Source organism: Rhamphochromis sp. 'chilingali' (assembly GCF_963969265.1).
Source record: "Rhamphochromis sp. 'chilingali' genome assembly, chromosome: 15".
Taxonomy (NCBI): Eukaryota; Metazoa; Chordata; class Actinopteri; order Cichliformes; family Cichlidae; genus Rhamphochromis; species Rhamphochromis sp. 'chilingali'.
The window spans coordinates 30,644,833-30,667,983 of NC_137942.1; the positions used below are offsets into that span (position 1 = coordinate 30,644,833).

At 38.9% G+C, this 23,151-nt stretch overlaps 1 protein-coding gene across 2 annotated transcripts; it reads left to right on the plus strand.

Annotated features, from left to right (window-relative positions):
* The first annotated feature begins 3,155 nt into the window (after positions 1-3,155).
* Positions 3,156-22,449, plus strand: cln3 (CLN3 lysosomal/endosomal transmembrane protein, battenin). Of its 2 annotated transcripts, none has more exons than XM_080906175.1 (15): positions 3,156-3,419; positions 3,506-3,542; positions 4,976-5,072; positions 5,652-5,735; positions 7,574-7,653; positions 8,342-8,427; positions 9,105-9,177; positions 10,614-10,757; positions 13,000-13,139; positions 18,292-18,347; positions 18,422-18,490; positions 18,616-18,671; positions 18,767-18,860; positions 19,616-19,756; positions 20,036-22,449. In XM_080906175.1, the coding sequence occupies exons 1-15, from the start codon at positions 3,365-3,367 to the stop codon at positions 20,150-20,152; spliced, it is 1,329 nt and encodes a 442-aa protein (XP_080762301.1). In that variant the 5' UTR covers positions 3,156-3,364; the 3' UTR covers positions 20,153-22,449. The 2 variants fall into 2 exon arrangements, with proteins under 2 accessions (XP_080762301.1, XP_080762302.1); XM_080906176.1 differs by having other exon boundaries at positions 18,295-18,347.
* Positions 22,450-23,151: the final 702 nt, after the last annotated feature.

Sequence of the window (23,151 nt, forward strand, 5' to 3'; positions counted from 1 at the left end):
CTTTCCAAAGCTTCTGGATTATACTTGAATATTCCTAAATGTGAACTTATGGCGATAAAAGACTGCTCGAAAACAGCTTTGTGTAACATTCCACTTAAACAAGAAGTTCGTTATTTAGGTGTCATAATAACCAAGAACCAGGAAAGTAGAATAACTCAAAATTTTTATCCTATTCTAGAGAAACTCAAACACAGATTTAATCAGTGGCTCTTAAGAGATTTGTCGTTAAAAGGCAGAGTAGTAATAACTAAAGCAGAAGGCATCTCTCGTCTTACATACGCTGCATTGGCATTGCACCTTGATAAAAAGCTTATAAAAGAGGTTGATAAGTTAATTTTCAACTTTATCTGGAAAAATAGGACACACTACATTAAAAAAACAGTTCTTATGAACTCCTATGTCAACGGAGGACTTAATGTGTTAGATTTTAACACTTTAAATAACACATTCAAAATAAATTGGTTGAGGAATCTAATTACTAATCCTACTTCCATTTGGAATGCTATACCTGTGTTCATGTTTTCTAAGTTAGGTGGCACTGAATTTTTCCTTACTTGTAATTTTGATATTGATAAAATCCCTTTAAAGATCTCTGCTTTTCATCGTCAAGCTTTTTTAGCTTGGACCCTTATTTACAAGCATAACTTTAGTCCACACAGTTATTATATCTGGAATAATAAGGATGTTTTATTTAAAAGAAAATCTCTCTTCTTAGATAGTTGGTTTAGGAATGACATTGTTTTAGTCAACCAATTATTTGACTCAAATGGTATGCTTTTCTCCTATGAAGAATTTTGTTTACACTTCAATTTAGCTATAAATCGTCATGATTATACCAAAGTATTTGGCTCAATACCATCAGGGGTTTGTATGCTGTTTAAGAATCAACCTAATATCACTTCATTCCACAGGCCGTTGACATCTCCCATACAAACTTTTGTTGGCAAGATTTGCTTTTCTAAGCAATCTAAAAACAACAATAAATCGATTAGAGCTTTATTTCAGAGTACCATAACCACGCTACCATATGTTATTTTTTTCTGGAACCGGCTGTCAGATGGTATTATGTGGAACGAAGTTTGGAAACTCCCTAATCAGTTTTTAATTACCAACAAAATTAAAGATATTTCTTATAAATTAATACACAGAATTTATCCTTCTAAAGATTATCTTCAAAGCAAATTCAAATTAGACATTGATACAAGCTGTAGCTTTTGTAAAACTTCCAAGGAATCTACTACACATCTTTTTTGGTTTTGTAACCTTGTACAAGATTTTTGGCAGAGCTTATGTGTTTTTATTTCAGAAAATATATTTAAAGGATTTGTACTGTTTTGGAAATATGTTTTGTTTGGTCTGCACAAAAATCAAAAACAATTCAATTTTGATAACAGATATATGATTAACTTGTTACTTTTAATGGCTAAATTTCATATTCACAAGTCCAAATATTTAGGAAGACATCCCTCTTTCTATGTATTCTCCTTTGAACTTGTACAGTATCTTAACTCTATTAAGAACTCCACTAACCCAAAAGCTATAAAAACTATTGGTGTTTGTGAAAAAATCAAGATCTTTCAATCACTTTATTCTTTGGCTTGATTAGTTACTTTCCCCCTAGCATGTTTCTATTGTTGTTTTTGAATGCTGTTCTTGTATTTGTTTATCTATGCATACAATTCTTCTGTAAGTACATCACCATTATTGTAATACTGCTTAATTCCATTTTGTATTGTACTGATGTTTAAATAAAGATTTTGGAAAAAAAAAAAAAAAAAAAAAAAAACTTCTGATAATCAGTTGTCTGCTTGACGTTTATTCAGCTGTGTAAAAACTATAACTTTAATCTCAGACAAACTGATTTACTCAGGAACAAATAAAATACTAAAAAAAAGCCAAACAGTAACATTTTAAGTTATCTAAGTGACTCATATATATATTTAACCTGAGTAGCGAAAGACGGCGGTGGGTTTGAAAACGATTTGCGGGGAGTCCGGTGTTCTCACGGTGCTAGTGAGCCTAGCCCCCGGCTCGCTAACGAGCTAGTGGGTAACAGATGTCTCCGAAAACGTCGGAGCGCTTTTGAAAATATGTGGTGTCCTGATAAACTGAGCAGATATTTGAGGTTTACACAGCTACATTCTCGCCTGAAAATATGTTAAACGTTTATTTTGTGACCCAGAAAGAATAATAAGAGTAACATTAAAACTAACTAGCTGCCGCCATTGTTGGAAACTGCGCTGGGCCGCGCTATGAATTCTGGGACACAGCTTCTTCTTCTTCTTCTTCTTCTTCGGGGTTTAACGGTAGCTGACATCCTTGTACATGCAATGCTGCCATCTTCTGTTTCAGTCCGGTATTACACTCTTAAATCCTGCCACTTATTCCTGCGTCTTTTGTGATCTTACAAAGCTTCAAACGACGCGTCGACTATTAAATCAGTCGTCGACGATTTTGATAGTCGACGTAATCGTGACTAGTCGACAAATCGTGGCAGCCCTAGTTGCACCCCTAATATATATATGTATATAAAAAAAAAACACCCAGCACGCCCCTGCGGGCGGTTTATCCTTCAAGCTCGGGTCCTCTACCAGAGGCCTGGGAGCTTGAGGGTATATATATATATATATATATATATATATATATACACATACACACACACACACACGGTACTATTCTTAGTTAGCGTATTGTCTGTCTTGTTAATGTTTGTTTATAATGGAGAAGTGTAACAAAAAATAATTTCCCCCAGGGATCAATAAAGTATTCTGATTCTAAAAATAAAGTGTTTTGCAAGTATCTTTATGATGTGTTATTGAACCTATATTATAGTCAGTCCTCTTTTTAGAAGTCTTTTTTTGGTTTACTTTACTGTGATTTTGTATTTGTTACGATCTCTGAAGGAGGCATTTTTTGATGGAAAGACTTTTTTACCAGATAAAAAAAGGAGAAACATAACGATCACTTTTCCCAAGCCGATTGCAGCTTCTACCTGCTGATAAGAATAACGTTTCATCACTCACGAATATCTGTTTGACATATTATAATAAAAATCCAACTGTGTTCTTGACATTATTTGAATTTGAGCAAACTTAATGTCTCAGGCGGATCAGGAACGTTCAGAGCTGATATTGTTTCCGCGGGGAGGTTTTAGGTTGAAGCGCCGTCTCTGGTGCTTCGTCGGTGAGGTTTGTGAAAGTTGCTGAGCTGAGGACCGTAAAAGCAGTTACGGGGCGTTCTTAGTGACAGCTTCTCGCCAGTGTTGGTGGGAGCTCAGAGCCTGTTAGAATGAGAGCTGTGTGCTTTTCAGCGGTTCGAGACCAACTCAGTTTCTCTTTCATTTAGCTTGGACTGGTTTGTAAACATGGAGCAGCCAGCCAGTGTCAACTCAGATCCTCTTCAGCGACTTGACGGTACCGGTGAGTGTGTCAGCGGCGGACTCGTGTAACTATCAGCATTATTGCTCCGTGAGTCCCTAACGTTTGCTTTATCCTCTCATTTATAGGTCGTTGCGTACAAATCCGCAACTGGATTGGATTTTGGTGAGTGTCCCGATATTTTCAACAGATCACCAATAAGAAAGATCCCTCTTATTTCATCTAAATACATGTTGTGTCGTATCTATAGTAAAAGACGTTGTTCGCTCGTAAGTACTTCTTATGCGAATAAAAAGTGCTGACTGTGAAAGTGAAGTCCACAGCTTCGTCATCTCTCATTTCTCCCTAAACTTTAATGGGATGTGATAAGAACCTATAGATACACGTCATTGCTATGTTTATTCACACGCAGAAATGAGGAAATGTTTTTAGGTCTTATTTGTAGTCTTCCTCTCACCATTAATCGGATTTTTCAGCTGTGGGCCCCGCCCCTTTTATGTATTTAGCTCCTCCAGCAAGCCTTCCTAAGACCACATGCACTTCAGGAATTGCTTCAAGGTGGCACATTAAGATTGGCTATTCACTGTGTGTGCAGTCAGGTCTTTATGTGGAAAAACGACAGACTTGAGTCGGCACTGGGAAAGCAAAGATGATAATCAGGACTGAGCAGGAGAATAATCAGTAGCCTCTCTTGTACATTCGAGTCTTTGCTTCAGATCTATCACTGTATCTGAAGCACAGTGTCATATGTCACGTCTCTTACTCACCTACTCACGGCTCAAGGTTCACGAGAGCAACGCAGATATAAATAAAGGTCTCAAGCATGTACGACAGAAAGGGAGCAAAGGGAAAATGGAGACAGAAAGGCAGAGGAAAGGCCAGGGACCGAGTACTCGTGCTCCGCTTCGTACTCATTGCAGAGACCTGAGTTCCGTTGTGTTTTGCATTTGCTGCATGTCTCTCCCTCGGTCTGTCTCTTTACGTTATTGCCATTCAACCATCACCTTGTAGTAAAAACAAAAAGCCACAAATAAGTCACAAAAGAAAAGTTGTCATTGAATTCTGTCACACTGATAATTCACATTAGTAAGTAAACTGAAGCACAGATGGAAAGCCCAAGGTGGCATAGCAGGTAGTGAAATGAAAAGGCACTTTAGCTGCTACTGGAAAACAAGCAATTAACAAAGGAGGGAGGGAAAAATACACAAAGCTATAAGAAGATGAAAGCTAGAAAATAATGAGGAAGCAAACTGGAAGGATGGACAGGAAAAAGGTGGAAGGCAGGTTGGAAAAGGAAGACTTTGAAGAAGCTTGAAAGAACAAAGGTTAACGACATGAAAAGCACAAAGACTGTGAAAAGGTCTTTGTTGAAAAAGTTTTAATATTATTTTAAAAAATGTATCCTTAAATGAATTCAAAAAACTAAACTATGAGTAGCTGATAAATGCTTGGTAATGCAAAAGTTTTGAAAGTGCACGGTACTGAGTGCACGATATTTTGGGGGGTTTTATGTTGAGAGAAATTTTGCAGCCGCTGATTAAGTTGTTATTTTTTGATGCATCTCCGTATCTCGTTTTTATCTTTCCACATCTATACAGGCTCCTCGGTTTGTGCAACAACTTTGCTTACGTGGTGATGCTGAGCGCCGCACATGACATTCTCGAGAAACAAGAGTCACGAAATGAAACGGCGTCTGTAAGAAAACAAATGTGTATTTAAATATGCACTGCTCAAATAAATGAAAGGAATACTTGATCACTGGATTCTGGCACAAAGTCTTCAGAGATGTTGATCTGTCCAATCAGGAAACAGAAACTGTTGTGAATGCATTTCACCTGCTTAGGTGCAAATGAAAGATGCATAAGGTGCACTGGAGGAGTAACAATAACTATTTCTATGTCACTGCTCATAGTAAGAGAAGGTACCTGCAGTCTATTCAGAGTGCACAGCTCTAACCCTGCAGCAGGACTGTCATGTGATGAGGAGCGCTGCCAGAGCTCATATACTCATCATGTTCCAGGCAGAGGATGACTTTGGTTTCCTCTGATTCCATTTCCATCGTTACATCTTATTTTTCCACAATAAACTGCATGATGTACTTTACCAGTTCATATTCTCAAGTTAAAAATCTCATTCATTGAGATCTGATGTGTGACTCAAGTGTTCCCTTTATTTTTTGAGCAGTGTAGTTTGGCAGTGGTCACGTTTCAAAGTCGTTCTATGTTTAGGGTTAAGTGAACTTCTCAGCTGTATATTTCTATTATTGTTTCCCAGACTTCAGCCTCACTGCACGTGGACTTCCAAGTTGGGAACAGTAGCAACAGTAGCATCTATGACTGCAACCCTGTCTCTACTGCGGTAAATAAAGGTTCACTGCACTGATGCAGTAAAACGTTTGTTCTGGGTGTTTAGTGTCGAGACAAATGTTATAAACTTTTGACTGGTTCACAGTTTGTGCTCTCGTTTAGAAGCGGTGACTGCCTTTTAAATGTTTATTTTAAAAAAGACAAACGTCACATGATTGATGAGGTACTGAAACTAGTATAACACTTAACCAAAGAAGGATAACAGCAGGAAAGCTTCCTACACTAATAAGGCTAATGTGTACATATTAACAGAAGTATATTCAATCAATAAATACAGTCCAATATCTGGTATAATAACAGATATACTGTAGATTGTATCTTAGATAGTAAGTTAGGAAACATGTTCATGTTTGTAGTCAACAGTATTTAGCAGATCATAAATATTTCAGGTTCCTGGAGGTTATGAAAAACTCATAAAATGTTATTATCATTATAGAGACATTACTGAGCACATACATTTATGTATTATATAATTTAGTTGTCATGGCCATTACATTATGGTGGACCAGCCAAACACCATCACTGTAGTAGCACGCTCCACATAAATAATGCGTTCTGTTTGTTGGTACATTTGAAAGTGTGGAAAAGAAAAAGGTCTAACATGTGTTCTCAGTTTAATCCACAAAACCCAATGTTACAGGAAAAATGATTCTATGTTTCTTTACCTTCTTTTAAATGTACAAAGATGCCCTTTGTCTATGGTTAGATTAGTTTAGAATTATCCTTTTAGACTTTCCCAGCAAAGACATATTGTTTTGGGACATATTGTTTTAGATTGTTTTATCTCTCACAGCTCTCTCCCAGCTCTCTGCTGACGAGACTAGTACCACATATGGAGTTGTTTATTTTATCTGTTTATTATTTTCTTATCCTGTTCTCACTGTCTCTGTGCTCTGTGCCTATAAAAAATGCCAAGCCACTGTGCATGGTGTGAGTTGTTCTCAGCAGCTCACCCGTGTACACGTTTAGCAAAGAAAGTAACTTTGTCTCATTGTGTCTTTATTTCTCCTGGGTTTTTTACAGAGTTTTCTCCTAACACCCAAAAATAAAAGCTGAGTTTTATTTCTGGTTGTTTCCCAGCTTCATTAAAACTATTGACAGATGTATGAGGCAGCAGTGGTGAGGTGTGTGGTAGGAGTGACGGATGGGTTTAAGCTGGGGGTGGCATCCGCACTCTTTACTGTGAGCCCCTTTTGATTGTGATTGTGATGTTCATGCAGGAGTCTCTGTGGACGATGATGTTTGCAGATGACGTTATGATATGTAGTGAGAGCAGGTGGAACAGAGTGTGGACAGGTGGAGGTAAGCGTGGGAGAGATGAGGACTGAACATCAGTCAGAGAGAGAGAGAAGGTGAACATGCAAGCAGTAGAAATGGAGAAGGTAGATAAGTTTAAATACCTGTAATCAGTCATCCAAAGTAATGTGCAGTGCACAACAGAGAGGAGTGGAGACGATTGTAAAGGGTGGTTTGTGACAGAAGAATTAGAGGAGGAATTAGGAATGTAGTAAAAGCTGTGATGATGTATGGTGTGATAACAGTGGGCACTGGCAAAAGGTAGAGCTGAAGCTTTTCATTAGGAGTGACCAGGATGGGCATGATTAGAAATTAGTATATCAGAGCGTTTGAACGTGTACAGAGGACAGAAACTGAAAATGCAGGACAAAAGATGTTAGATATGGAGCAGCCAGGCAGGAGGACAAGAGGAAGACCTCAGAGGAGATTGATGGATGGTAGTGAAGGAGGGCATAAGGATGGATGGTGTGGCAGAAACTACAAGCTGTATCATTTGTGTCCACAGATGTTCAGTTGTTACATTTTTCTTGGCAGGCTGTGCTGTTAGCTGACATCCTACCAACACTCTTCATCAAACTGTTCGCTCCCTTTGTGATCCACAAAATGCCTTATGGGTAATTATTACTTTGATTGCTGTTCTTTGTTTCCACTTGCTGTGCTTTTACAGGAACTAACAATCATCACTCACATTATTGGTACGATCTGATTTCACTGCACTGATAATAAACAAATAGTTGTTTCTTTGACAAACTTGCAAATGACAAAAACTGTGACGTCCTTCCTGTTTTACAGTAGTGTGCTTGTATCAGGTGTCAGGATTTTAGCCCCACTGGCAACATGAGGTTTGAGTTTGGTTTAAAAAAAGAGACAGAAGAAGAAAACAACAAGAACTTTGTTTTATTTGCATATTATTTCCACTCAATCCCACCTTTGGCGCTCTTTTTGTACTGCTGCTAAGCTGCTGTGATGTCTTTTGGCAATAATGATCTCCATTTGTTTTCGTCTGGCTTTAATGTTTTCATGTATGTTAAATTTATGAATGAGAGCTTAGCAGTGACCAAACATATGAAATTGGAGCAATAAACAAACCTACTTGGTTAATGGCTGTGCCTGGTTTCAGTGGCCCCGGCTGACTAATCAGAGCTGAAAAAGAAAAGAAAAATTGGACTTTATATGTTTTGTGTGTGATATAGTCAGGAAGTCAGTTGTTAACAGACTGAGTTCTTCTTGCTGTCTGCATAAAAACATCGCTGTCATGGTGCTTTCCAGCTTTCCTGGTTAATTCCTGTTCTTTTATCCCAGCATTCGAGTGTTGTTCTGTGCCATCATGGCAGCAACGAGTTTCCTCCTGGTGTCCTTCTCCTCAGCTGTGTGGATGAGTATTCTCGGTAAAGCAACCTGTTAATAATTCAGATCAGATCTTTTATCATTAAGGGTGTCTGATATGGCTCTGATGAGCTTTTAGAAGGTGGATTAGATAAAACTTTGAGTTATTTTCTTCGGTTTAATTTCTTCTTATCTACTGTGAGCATCTGTGGTTGTTCCACAGAAGCTTGATAGAGCTTTACTGCTGCTATAAATAATCATTTATCGTACCAGTTCACGCTTCTATCAAATACACTCCTCCAGACACCAAACGTACCAGCCCCAAACTAAATGCTGCCACCTTGAAAGCAGTAGTGATACTGGCACCACAGATCTACTGGTAGAACTGGATACCAGATGCAAAGATGGCCCCTGCTTGCTAGAAATGTCCTGATAGGCTCTAAAGGGCTTGTGCAGCAAAATACCATTAGCAGTGGATGGAAATTGTTTCTTTTTTTTAATAGACAGCACTATTTCAGACATTACTGTTAGAATCAAGCAGACCTCTATGTGAATAAAATAAGTCAGTAAAGAGCAACTAAATTCGATTCAGTTCACCAGTAACTAAAATGTAACCATTGTGACTGCCCACAAAGGTCCTGTAAATGAGCTCTTTTTATTGAAGTTTGTTCTTCAAACAAAAGAATAAATTCTTCCTCTTTGCTCTCTCTGATCACGTTCTCTGTGGCTGTGTTTGCAGGAGTGATCTTTGCCAGTATCAGCTCAGGACTGGGAGAGTTGTCCTTCCTCTCTCTAACAGTATATTTCAGCAGGTAAACACTCTTCACTCATTCTTTTTGCCAATTTTGAATTCAGTTGCTGCTCTCTTATTAAAGATTCAAACAGAGCTTGTCCAGATGACAGAACTTGGGTTGATGCCCAAAGTGTAGGGTAAAGTTTGTGAACAAGGCAGAGTTTACACAGTCGAATTCTTTGAATTCCTGCATAAAGACAAAATTTTATTTGTATTTTATTTGCTGTGTGGAATCCCGTTTCTGCCAGGACTGAAGTAAGAATAGCTTGAAACCAGAATCATTCAATGGAAATTACTTTTTGTTACACTTGCTTAGTAAAAATTGTGAAAAGATAAAAAATTATAAATAAAATAATAATTCATTAAGTTGATATAACAAAGTCCAAGTGAATTAACTGCTATGGAAAAAGAAAAATTGAAAAAAACAAACAAAACAAAACTAATTCTATGTGTCAGAATTAAATGAACAATACCAAGTGCGCAGTATTAATGGAGGTTTGCAGAAAGTAATTTTACAGTAGTTTAAATGTAAGTTGAGAGTAAGGAGCTTTGGTTGTTTTATAAAAACAAAAGTTTAGAGGGGTTGGGATTGTTGACAGTTCTAACTAAAAACTGAAATAAAATACAGATGATAACAAGAAAAGCAAAGTGAGTTTATTTTTCATACATTTTACACAAATTTCCATTCATCATTTTCTCCCTGATGCCACCCATTTGTTTCTGGAGCGTCATAGTGTTTTATAGAGCCAGACTCAAGCAGAGGTTGGAGTGCTGTCTCCATGAGCTGTGCACACAGACACACCTGCTCATTAATAAGTTACACACTAATAAAAAACACCACCAGAATTCCCAGACTTCTTGGACAGTCTGCACCACAGAGTTATATGATCTTGGTAAAAATGGTAAATGGCCTGTATTTGCGTAGCGCTTTACTTAGTCCTGATGGACCCCAAAGCGCTTCACACTACATTCAGTCATCTGCCCATTCACACACACATTCACACACTGGTGATGGCAAGCTGCATTGTAGCCACAGCTGCCCTGGGGCCCACTGATTGCCTCTGTAAGATAATTCCTTCTTCAAAAGACATCAGCAGCATAAATCAGCTGGCATCAGTGACCAGCTGTGCTGATGCCTAGCAGAGAACAGATGGACTGCTACAGGTTTGCAAAAAGAAAAGTTATGAAGGAGTTATCAATCTGATATTCTTGATATCAGACATTTTCCACTGAGTTACGTAGTTTGGGTGCTTGACTTTAAATGTCAGTTTCCACGATGACAGAGCTTTTTCACAGTAACTCCAAGTTTCCTTCTAACAGTAATCCTGCTTACAGCTTAGACTCACAGCAGATAAAGTCCCGGTCAGAAATGAGTTTAAGAAGCTGTGAATGGTCTTCCAACCGTGTTTTTATTTTTACTCTGGAACATTAACGGTGGTTTTCTGTCTGCTCCAGGAGTGTACTGGAAGGCTGGGGCTCAGGCACTGGTGCTGCTGGTCTTATTGGAGCCCTCCTTTACTCAGTCCTCATCCAAGCTGGCCTTTCACCACGGGTTACACTGCTTATCATGCTGGTCGTCCCATTCACTATGGTGGTAAGGTAAGTGTGCAGGGACAAGGATTCTCTGTATTTTTGTGTTGTGACTCATCGCTCACTCAGATAGTTAGTTTGTGCTTTGTTATTTGTGGACATATTATCTTATTTTGTTTTTAGCATTTTTGGATGGGAGTTGCTTAAAGTGAATCAGTGGCACCAAACTTGGCAGGGGATTAAGACATTCTTTAACTATGGTCTTGTGGCTTAGGCAGGTAGGCTGTTTTTAAGTTGTCATAGCATGTACACCGTGTGTGCATCTAATATGTCAGTGGTGATGGATGCTAATGACATCCTCACGAGGTGAGTGTTTTGTGCTGTGACCTTTAGTGCTGTGGGAAATATGGCTACTGGATCACTTGTGAGTATTGTTGGCCAGGTGATGGCAATAACACTGAGGGGTGCTGAGCCATCCTTGATGTGATCATTGTGTGGCCATAGCTCTCCATTTTGTGGTTGGTCACTAGTATGCTTTCTTTACTGAACCTTGTGGATTAACCCTTTAGAGCCGATCGGAGCGGACACGCTCTGTTTTGCGTAACTATTTTTAAATCCCAGTAGCTCTGCAACCACGTAAGCTAGCGCAAATTTTTTTTTTGCATATGAAATCGGAGGAGTTGTACTTACATCTTATGCCATCAGATTGTCCTAGGTCACGGTTTCCTTCCACATAAAGCTTTGCAAAAACTGCATAAAAAGCGCTTGCAGGAACAAAAACATGATATTCCAGAAACACGCTTTGCCGATCCGATCAGCTGTTCATAACACTTCCTAGTTGGAATAGACGTCAGCGCGAACTTTTGCATTTCCGCCATTACCGGCCCGAAACCGGAAGTGACTTCATTTTCGCGGAAATGTAGTCTTTTTTACCATCAGGGCCTCAGGGCATATACTGGTCTTTTTAAAAGTTATCTTTGACTTTATGACTTTCTGTGTCGTTTCTGGGATGCTGAGGACTCATATTGCACTGCTGGAAATAGTTTATTTTGATGCATATGCTGCTTTTTTGCAAATTTGCAGTATAATATTTATTTTCGTTTTTCCTGCAGTATATAAAAATTGGTGTATTTCAAAAATAAAACTATGAAGACACTCAAAATAAATTTCCTGTGGTGGGAAACTATTTTGTGCAACTTTTTTGTATTTACAGTTTTGAGGGATAAGCCTCTTAAATTTCTCTAACTACAAATATATGTTAAAAAATCAAAAACGATTTTCAATTTTTTTGTAGTTTATTGCACTTTTTTGCAATTTATGTAATTACTATGCACTTAATGAATACATATTATTAAAATCTGGGCTATAATGGTTGTATTGATGTATAGCAACTTGAAATGCTCCCAAAAATGGCTCCACAGCATGTAAAAATATAATATAAGCTCTGGCGGACTTGGTTCTATGGTAGGTCTTAAAGGGTTAAAGTAACTTGTGGTATAAGGCCATTTGAATGTGACCATTTGTGTGGTGGAAACAACAGATCACTTGATTGTGGGTATTTGTTGCTACTTTTGGTTTTGTGTTGTAGCAGGTCAAGTAATCATTTTGAGTTTGTGACTGTCGTGCTCCTTTGTGTTGGTCACATGTTACTTCCTGTGTGTTCAGTGTGGCAACTTCAAATCCTCATGCAGGGGCATCCATGCTTAAAGATGCCTACTATAATGTGAACACTGTGCTTCTGTTAGCTTTTACTTTTATTTCAGGTTTGTGGTTCAAGGACCTGAAGGCTTCAGGGGGGCTTTTAATAAATGTAGGGGTCCTAGAGGAACCCTTTTGAGGGAGGAGGTGTTATGTCCCTCTGCAGCCCCTAATCTCCTCAGTGTGTTCACCTAGTCAGGTGCTGATAAAGGCATATCTGAGGCAGGCTTTTTAGCCAGCCATTTTAGCCGACCTGCTATGCATTTTAGGATTAAAACCTCTTCTCACCCACAATCTGGTATTCATCTCCTTTTTTATGTTGCGGCTTTTGAGCTGGGTCGTAACAGAGACTTAACAAGAGTCCAATTTTGAATTAAGCTTCTGTAGGTCTAAGGTGTAGGTAGCCCAATGCTTTCATCTGTGGAGGTGAAGTGGTGGCCAAATAGTCACTTTAATTGAGTTCAGTTGACTCCAGTTCACTTCAGTCAAATGAGACATTGACAGGATGTAGTTTGTATTTCCTGTTGAGACTTTTTCCCTGTAAACTGCGTATAAATGAAGCTGAAACTTACAAAATGATTTGTCGTCTTCTTCATCCCAACAATTTTACCAGCTATTTCCTCCTGCTGGTTTGTCCACCTTCATTACCTCAGTGGAGGACCAAGGACACTGAGTATGCAGCTTTGGTCTCTGAGGACAGACAGCAACTTCTGGACAGTTCAGACGAGGAGGAGCCCGAGAGCTCCACCACAGGTAAATGTCACATTAGAAGGGTGTAGCATGAAATCAGCAATAAACTGAAATTTAAATAAAGTTCAGCAACCAAATCCTGTAAAGACAAACTCTGTTTCATTGTTTGATATATCTACTAACTGAACACGAACACATGAGTTCCTGTAAGTGTTTGAGTCCTCCATGACACCAGTTTTGTTTTTCCGTAAGAATACATGAATTTTAACATTTTAAGCAATAATTTGCACAAAAAGGCAGATGCAACAAATATGATGAAGATATAAAATCATTTACATTTGAAGTTTGTCCACAGACACTCACGTTTTCTTACAATGATGACTTTACACTGTTGCCCAATAGACACGCCTGAAAGATCCCAGAGCGTTGCTTTGCTGTTATCTAATCAGATGGTCATCAACACGTGTCAGTTTCTGTTTGACATGGTGAGAGGAAACGCACTATTCTACATCTTTATTGAAATTGATAAAAGGAGGTCATGACTTAGGGGAAGATGTGAGTCGCTCAGATGGAAAACAGTGAAAAGGTATTTAAAGCACAACAGTAGTTTATATTTACCTCAGCTAAGAAGGTAGAAGTAATGTTATTAATCTGTCAGTCAGCAGGTTTATAGCCCAAATTTTAAAATTGCAAAACGGGGCTAATTTTATATTTTTATTGTTTAAAGTATAAACAACAGACTTCTTAAAAGTTCTCTTCCTTTTTTGAATGTGTGCTGGTAGTCCATAGGAGCTATGAGTTTGGCAGGTACAGTGGGGCAAAAAAGTATTTAGTCAGCCACCGATTGTGCAAGTTCCCCCACTTAAAATGATGACAGAGGTCAGTAATTTGCACCAGAAGTACACTTCAACTGTGAGAGACAGAATGTGAAAAAAAAAATCCATGAATTCACATGGTAGGATTTGTAAAGAATTTATTCGTAAATCAGGGTGGAAAATAAGTATTTGGTCACCTCAAACAAGGAAAATCTCTGGCTCTCACAGACCTGTAACGTCTTCTGTAAGAAGCTTTTCTGTCCCCCACTCGTTACCTGTATGAATGGCACCTGTTTGAACTCATCATCTGTATAAAAGACACCTGTCCACAGCCTCAAACAGTCAGACTCCAAACTCCGCCATGGCCAAGACCAAAGAGCTTTCGAAGGACACCAGGAAAAGTATTGTAGACCTGCACCAGACTGGGAAGAGTGAATCTACAATAGGCAAGCAGCTTGGTGTGAAAAAATCAACTGTGGGAGCAATCATCAGAAAATGGAAGACATACAAGACCACTGATAATCTCCCTCGATCTGGGGCTCCACGCAAGATCTCATCCCGTGGGGTCAAAATGATCATGAGAACGGTGAGCAAAGATCCCAGAACCACACGGGGGGACCTGGTGAATGACCTGCAGAGAGCTGGGACCAAAGTAACAAAGGTCACCATCAGTAACACACTACAACGGCAGGGAATCAAATCCCGCAGTGCCAGACGTGTTCCGCTGCTGAAGCCAGTGCATGTCCAGGCCCGTCTGAAGTTTGCCAGAGAGCACATGGATGATACAGCAGAGGATTGGGAGAATGTCATGTGGTCAGATGAAACCAAAGTAGAACTTTTTGGTATAAACTCAACTCGTCGTGTTTGGAGGAAGAAGAATACTGAGTTGCATCCCAAGAACACCATACCTACTGTGAAGCATGGGGGTGGAAACATCATGCTATGGGGCTGTTTTTCTGCCAAGGGGACAGGACGACTGATCCGTGTTAAGGACAGAATGAATGGGGCCATGTATCGTGAGATTTTGAGCCAAAACCTCCTTCCATCAGTGAGAACTTTGAAGATGAAACGAGGCTGGGTCTTCCAACATGACAATGATCCAAAACACACCGCCCGGGCAACAAAGGAGTGGCTCCGTAAGAAGCATTTGAAAGTCCTGGAGTGGCCTAGCCAGTCTCCAGACCTCAACCCCATAGAAAATCTGTGGCGGGAGTTGAAAGTCCGTGTTGCTTGGCGACAGCCCCAAAACATCACTGCTCTCGAGAAGATCTGCATGGAGGAATGGGCCAAAATACCAGCTACTGTGTGTGCAAACCTGGTAAAGACATATAGTAAACGTTTGACCTCTGTTATTGCCAACAAAGGTTATGTTACAAAGTATTGAGTTGTATTTTTGTTATTGACCAAATACTTATTTTCCACCCTGATTTACGAATAAATTCTTTACAAATCCTACCATGTGGATTCATGGATTTTTTTTTCACATTCTGTCTCTCACAGTTGAAGTGTACCTCTGGTGCAAATTACTGACCCCTGTCATCATTTTAGGTGGGGGAACTTGCACAATCGGTGGCTGACTAAATACTTTTTTGCCCCACTGTATGTGTTGTGGCTGCCTATTGTCACTAAGTGCAGTGTCTCGAAAGAGCCAATAATGTGGGCTACGGTGGATTATGTTTGGCCTTCAGTTGGTTCTTTAGCTCAGCCTCTGTTTCACAGAAGAGTCATAAGAGACTCTGGTGAAGTGGGGAAGTGAAACTTCCTCAAAACTGTCTGCTGCAGTATTGTTCATGTTTTTCTCGTGTACTTTTTGGTCTTTGATTTTTCTTAATGCCTCTGTCTTCAAGGTGAACATGCTGTTTCCTTTTTAACCAATCAGCATTTGACCTACACAAAGGCTGTATCCCAATTCAGGGTCTGCAGCCTTAACGGTCCACAAGGGCCGCGTACTCAAGGAAGACTAAGGCCGGAAGTGCGAGGCTTGTGAAATGGGACGGTCTAGTCTCCGTGGCACTGCCCAGGTTGCCTAGCAACCATGACACTAACAGCTGGAAACGTTTCATACAGCATTATTTGACAGAAATGAAGGAGAAAATCTTTTGTTTGTTTGTTTGTTTGTTTGTTTGTTTGTTTGTTTGTTTGTTTGTTTGTTTGTTTGTTTGTTTGTTTGTTTGTTTGTTTGTTTGTTTGTTTGTTTGTACATGAGCTTTGATTTGATGAGTATCTGAGGCTGAGACCACAGGACTGTGAAATCATGATTATTGGGCTTCACTTCTGTACTGAACAGTCATTTTAAGATTAGCTCGTAAATAACAATTGGCTAATGTTGTTCATGAGACTAAAGTCATCTTACTTTGGTAATGTAAATATAATATGGACAATATTAAAGTCATTATTTCAATCATTATTAGTTATTAAAGCAGTGAAAGAATTCTGTTTCAAATACTGAGCTTCAGTAAAGATTCAAGCTGCATTTATTTGTATTTGCTGTCACCTTAAATCTTCACTCAAAGACAGGTTTCTTTGACACTGTATATATAACTGTGTTATATATAAGAGACAAATATTGTTGTTTTAATATGTTGGTATTACTCAATTTGTCTCAGTGTTTACTTTAACCTCCTAGGACCTGGCGTCCACATATGTGGACATCACATTTTGGGTTATTTAGACCAAAATACTAAATTTTGCTCTACAAGGGCCTGATATCCACTTACGAGGACATTATACTGCTACTGTTCTATCAAAATTTTAAACAAATATCCTCATATGTAGCTCTTATTTTTCTTAAAAACAAAAATAAGATAAAAAAAAAATCTGGTAATTCTTTGTTTTTCATTCATCGGGCCTCAATACGCCCAAATATCAAAGAGAAATTAAAAATGCATGTCATGGAAAAGTTCGGGTCTTAGGAGGTTAAATATCCATAAAATCATCACATTCTCTGTAGGATTAAGGTCAGCTATTGAACGGCGTATATTTTAAAGTAAAGGCTTTAAAACCGAGCAGCCTTTGAATTGGTACAGCCTTCGTCGCGTCACTGTGACGTAATCGGCCTTAAAAGCGGCCTTTAAGGCTGCAGACCCTGAATTGGGATACAGCCACAGTGTGACTGCATTGGCAGAGGTGTAGCGCACATGTGCATGCAGGTTACCTGAGTTTTTGCATATATCAAATGACACATCTGCAGTGGCATCAAACATTAGTTTCACTTGCAGAAAGTCGTCTGTGCACAGCTTCATCCTGACTCTCACTGCCTCCATTTAAACTATGCATGTTCCTCTCTTCCTCACTTACTGTATGGTGGTTCTTAACAAGTAAATAAAAAACGTTTGTTTTCATAATATTTCAGAATAAGAGCCCAGTTAAGAAATTAAGTGTTTCTATCCAGTGAAGCACGAAAGTGCTTTTAATTTGAAATGGTTACAGGAAAACCTGAGGTCAAGTCAAATGGCTTTATTGTTATTTCAACCATGTTCAGTGCTATAGTACACAGTGAAGCGAGACAGCGTCCCTCCAGTATCATGGTCAATGACATATATGACATGACATATAAAAGACAATCAACACAGGACTACATATTTTAATTCAATTCAATTTTATTTATTTGAATTGAATTGATTTGGCGCTTTATATAATCACAACAAAAGTCACCTCAAGGTGCTTCAACATACATACATACAGTGCAAGTGTGCAAAAACTGCAAAAAACATTGCAGCACCAGACAGAACAGAACGATACAGACACAACAGTGCAACAGAAATGTGCATCAATGACAGTTGGTTGTGCATGTTTGTGTATATGAGATTGTGCAGATAAGTGTGTGTGTCAGTCCAGTCACTGAGTGGTCAGTAGTCTGACGTTTGGGGGAAGAAACTTTCGCGGTCTGGCAGTGAGGGCCTGAATGCTCCGGTACGTCTGTGCCAGAAGGCCAAATTGTAGCCGGAGTAAAATACGAGCGCTCACAGGCTCTGCAGTAGCTGTCTCAGTTTCTGACCACCCTTTGGAACACAAATTTGCGTGCTAAGCTAAACGGATCACATGTTCCTCTCTGTTCTTACTCATGTGACTGATACTGATACTCAGTGTATTGGCAGTTGCTTCCTATTGCTGCTCAACAGTTTGTATATGTTACCTTACAGTGGCCTCAGTGAGAGGCTGCTATGTGTATACGTATCATTTAGTACCCAGAAATGAAATGTTTCAATGATTTGTAATTTCTGACCACGTTATCACAGCTTTCTTTTTGCAAACTGTTTGTTAACACTTAACAAAGACAGAGAACATGAGGCTGCTGACTTCATCTCCTGCTGTGGAACTTCACAGTTTATGTGAATGAATTGTCGTTTTAAAGTTCTGTTGCTTATTGGGAAATAATGTTCTCTTCCTCTTGAATGTAGCAGAGGACCAACCCACTGGGCCTCTCAGTTTCAGAGAGAGACTGTTTGTTATCAGAGTAAGTACACCGTTTACTTGTTTGATCTGAAACTGTTCAGCCAAACTGTTACTGAACTTGATTTCTGTGAGCAGGGCTTGTGGAGGTTTGTGCTTCCACTGGGAGTGGTCTACTTAACCGAGTATTTCATCAACCAGGGTTTGGTGAGTCCTCTGATGCCCTCTAGCAGCACACTCAGCTCACTGCATGCTGTTAGTGAAACTTGGCTCTGATTTTGTGTGATGTTGTGAGAATATTGAACCAGGAATATTTTTTCCCTCTCTGTAAGATGGAACTCCTGTTCTTCCACAATATTTTCCTGACCCATGCAGCTCAGTATCGCTGGTCAGTGATCCATTACAGAGAGTATTCAGTATGAATGACTTCATGCAGATTGTTTGGGGTGTGCAGCTATACTTGTCTCTTGTTTGCATCCTCAGGTATCAGACTCTGTACCAGCTTGGTGTACTGCTCTCTCGATCCTCTCTGCACTGTGTGAAGATCAGGAAAGTGTGGATTCTCAGTGTTCTGCAGGTGAGAAATGAGAATAAAATACAAATCAGCACCAGAAGGATGTCTGGGTTAAGCTAGGCTCCCTTTTTTTGGTAGAGGAGCTTAACCTGCAACTTTATTCTGACTGGCTACTCATTACAAACAATAGATTTGAACATCAGTATTTTTTGCTGCTTGTGTGTATCTGTGTGTACGTAGTGCATATAAAATGTTGTGCACAAATCCATAATTGGTCCATTAGGCAGTAGGTGAAGCTGCATTAGTGCATAGAAGTGTTAGGAGCAGCCAATAACAAAACGGCGCAGCAGCTGTCCTCAAAAAATTACGACCACACAATGATCCTCATCTAGTAATATTTACAAGGAAACGTTCATACTATTTACACAGTGACCCTGTGTAAATTTCCAGGTGAAACAGAGAAAGTGCTGATGATGTTGTATAAGAGAGAAGCCTGCACCTCTAAGGCAAGAAATTTGGAGAAAATCTGACTGTAGAAAAAGAAAGAAGCCAGGAGAGGTGTGGCTTTGCAGAGTGTCTCAACAACTGTTTAGGACAAAGTGACACTCAGGCTGAAATAATAGGAGAGCTGAATAAATGATTATTTTCCATCATACATTGCATAGTTTATGGTTTGTTTTCAGGTGACTGAATAATTTGTGTTGCTTTGTGATGCAGATAACTATAGTACATGCATATGGGGTTGTTAAATGTGTGTGAATGTATACTTTACAGACACTGCTGTGTTTCTCAGAGCTGCTTCTCTCTCCTCTCCACAGACGCTGAACGCTGTGTTTCTTCTGTTTGCTGTACGTTACCTGTTCCTGCCCACTGTTTGGTTGGTGTTCACTTTTATCCTCTATGAGGGTCTGCTGGGTGGAGCAGCATATGTCAACACCTTCCACTTCATCAGCAAGGAGGTAAAGGACAGCTTCAGAGAACCATTCATATAGTTTAGACTCTGGAGTATTCTAGACAGTTCTGACTTTAGGAATCTGGATAATTCCATATTTTCTGTTCTTCGACCTCTGCAAAGCTGCATTTCATTTTTTATCCATTCACGGATACATACACACTCTGCAAATGTCACAATGATTATTTTAGGAGATCAGTACAGAAGCAGCTGTGCACTGTTGAGCTGTTTTTACTCCACAGTAAGCATGCATCTACCTCAGAGTGTCTTCTCTTTTCTCCTACAGACTGAAGACAGACACAGGGAGTTCTCCATGGCTGCTGCCAGCATTGGAGACAGCCTGGGCATAACTGTGGCTGGACTCATATCTCTTCCTGTCCACACTTACTTCTGTTCATTATAACCAAGCCCACACACTGACCAGCACGATGAGTAAGCAAAACGTGGGTGCGTTCGATTTTTAAATCCGAACTGGGTTAGAGACAACAAGCAGACATTACATAAAAATGTCAATATAAAGTCTTTGACTCCACATCCTGTACTTGCTGCATATTTATAGATAACAGCAAGTGAACTATATAGAAAGTCCAGAGTCCACAAAAGTGTTTTTTACCTTCAGCCAGAGATCAAATAATATCAATAACATCCTACCTACGATCACAGAAGGTAAACCTGAAACACAGATCAGTGAAACCGATAGGCCAGAAAATATTGTCTTGTTTTGATGACCAGTTTCTTTGTGGTTTTCCTTCATGAAAAACCTTCCAGTGGTTCACAGAACAAAAGCTTTCAATGTGAAACAAGATCGGGATATATTTCAATTTGACATAATGAATAAAAAATATATAAATGCAATACATTTTAAAGTCACAGAAGAGGAGATGTCATTTCAGCAAGTTTACTGTGTTTTAATTGTGGTAACTAAAGAGTCCTCTTTAAGTATAAAGTATCTCTGAGCTGTGACCAGGCAGCTAGTATCGTGTAGGAAATCCCTCCACACCAACCTTCAACGCTAAGATTTACCTTAAAATCTAAACTGTTATTTTACTGACCTTCATTTTAACATTAACTCCTCAAACTGAACTCTGGGTTCAGAAACAGTTCTATGAATGACTACTCAGCTAGGATGTGCCATTACTATTTTCAAACTATTTTAAAAGTCAGAGAGCTCAGTCATTGAATGCTGCAATTAAATTTTTGGGAGGTGAAATTATAAAACTATTGCTTTCAGGGGGCAAATAAAGCTCAGTAGGTAGAGTGGTTGCCCCATGATCGGAAGGTTGGGGGTTTGAATCTACTGAACAGCTACCCTGAGCAAGGTACTGCTCCCTGGGCACTAGATTGGTGGCTGCCCACTGCTTCATTGAGTGAATGGGTTAAATGAGAGGAATTTTCCCACGGTGATCAATAAAGTATACATTATTATTATTATTTGAAGAAACTGTGAGTAAATATAATGCTGAAGCCTGACGGCTCTCACTAAGTGCCTTCTATAATAAGTAGTTCTATAGTTAAGAGTTTAATTCATGTTAATAAATAGCAGAGATTACTTTCGTATTTCAGTTGTAGTCAAACGTTTGCAAACACTCATCGTAGAAATGAATCTGAAATTTGGGATTTTCATTATTTTTTTGACATGACTATAGGTGACTTCAATCTTACTGAAAGATTGTGGACTATGCTTAAAATCCAGGTTGGTACCAGGAAACCAAGAGAAGAATAATGGTCAAATATAACGTCAGAATCATGCCTGATTGAGGTGGAAATTTTTCCAAATTAACTTCAACCATGTGCATCCAATTCTCATTTTCAAAGTCTTTTGTTTTTGCAGATGCTGTAAAATCATTCCTCTCTGGGAAGAAAACAATTCAAAGAAATGATTAAAGTCCAAAATTACCATGACATTCATGTCCATGATGAGTGTATGTAACAAAGCGAGCAAAAATGTGAGTGTATGTAACAAAGCGAGCAAAAATGCCTTCTATTATAGTTTTTAATACCAGGAGATCATTCGGAGCTTTAAAATGCCACTTGTTTCAGATTTGTACAAAAACAATGTCACACACAGATTTGTTTTTGTGATGTTTATCGTGTGCAACTTGACATCATTTTGCTTAGCTGTGGCTTTTCTGATTCTAATGAAAGACTGCTTGTTAAACTGTGGCACAGTTAGTCACTGCAGGTGGAGCACAGAACACCTGGGAATGGCTGAGATGTGAAACAAAGTTGATTTTAATATTTTTGTTGTAAAATAAAGAAAATAGAGGTTGCTCATGCCGTCATGCTGACATGTATTTTACTAAAATTCTTGGAAGCACTTTTGTTATTTTTTTGTAACATTGTGGGCTGTTGAATTTGTTTTCTTTTCTTGGAATGCAGTTTATGTCCTTAAATACTTGATTCATGTGTCCTGTTTTCTCCTGAACACTCAAACGCAGACCAACGGTCCTACTGACATTCTAATGACCACATAAAGCTAATGCTAATGCTTAACTGGAAGAACCTTGTTACAACATAATATTGATTTTTAATCTTCTGCTTGCTTCAAATCAAATTTTACAGGAAATCAGAGATGAGGTTCACTTTGACTTTGTTAGCTTGCCAGTTAGCTACAAACATGTGGTTGTCCTTTCTTGCGCAGAGAGCCGTGACATTTCTAATTGTACCGATTTTTTTCTTTGATATAAAGTGTATGTGTCATAAACTGGAATGTGTTGTGCTTTATTACTTATAGTGATGTAAAATAACATAGGTTGGTCTTTAACTGGGGTGTTTCGTGAACCATTTATTAACCTAATATTTAATTCAAAATTATTTAGGGAAAAAAGTAAGGTTGCTATAGTCAGCAATCTGCAGTATTTTCTCTGCTGTCCACTTTGTGCCTAATATATCAGACAAATGCTTGTAGAGTGGAGAATTTATACTGTGGTATCCCAAAGCTATAGGTGATGTTTCTAAGCCAAAATGAATTAAAATGTATAAATATAGGTTACTGTTCCATAACACACATTTTTCTTGTTAAACTTCTACTTGAACTACATTACATTTCATAGTGGAGCACAGAACATGACACAAAAACTTTAATTCTTTATAATTAAATTAAAAGGGTATATTCTACCTTCGTTACAAGTCAAATATTTCAGTAGTTCAATATTTTCTTGATTTTAATGATAATGGTTTATAGCTGGTGGTAATCAGAAATCCTGAATCAAAATATTAGAATATCTCTTTTCCAGTTTCAGACAGCAGCAAGAGGGGATCGGACAGCCGAGGCCTGCCTTTGACCTCGGCTCAGTCCACCCTGAACCTGCTTGCTTATTGTGGGGCCATAGGGAGGCTCAAAATTAAATACTGTATTTCTGACGTTATTCAGTGTCCTTAAACTTGATCAAAATTGTAAGA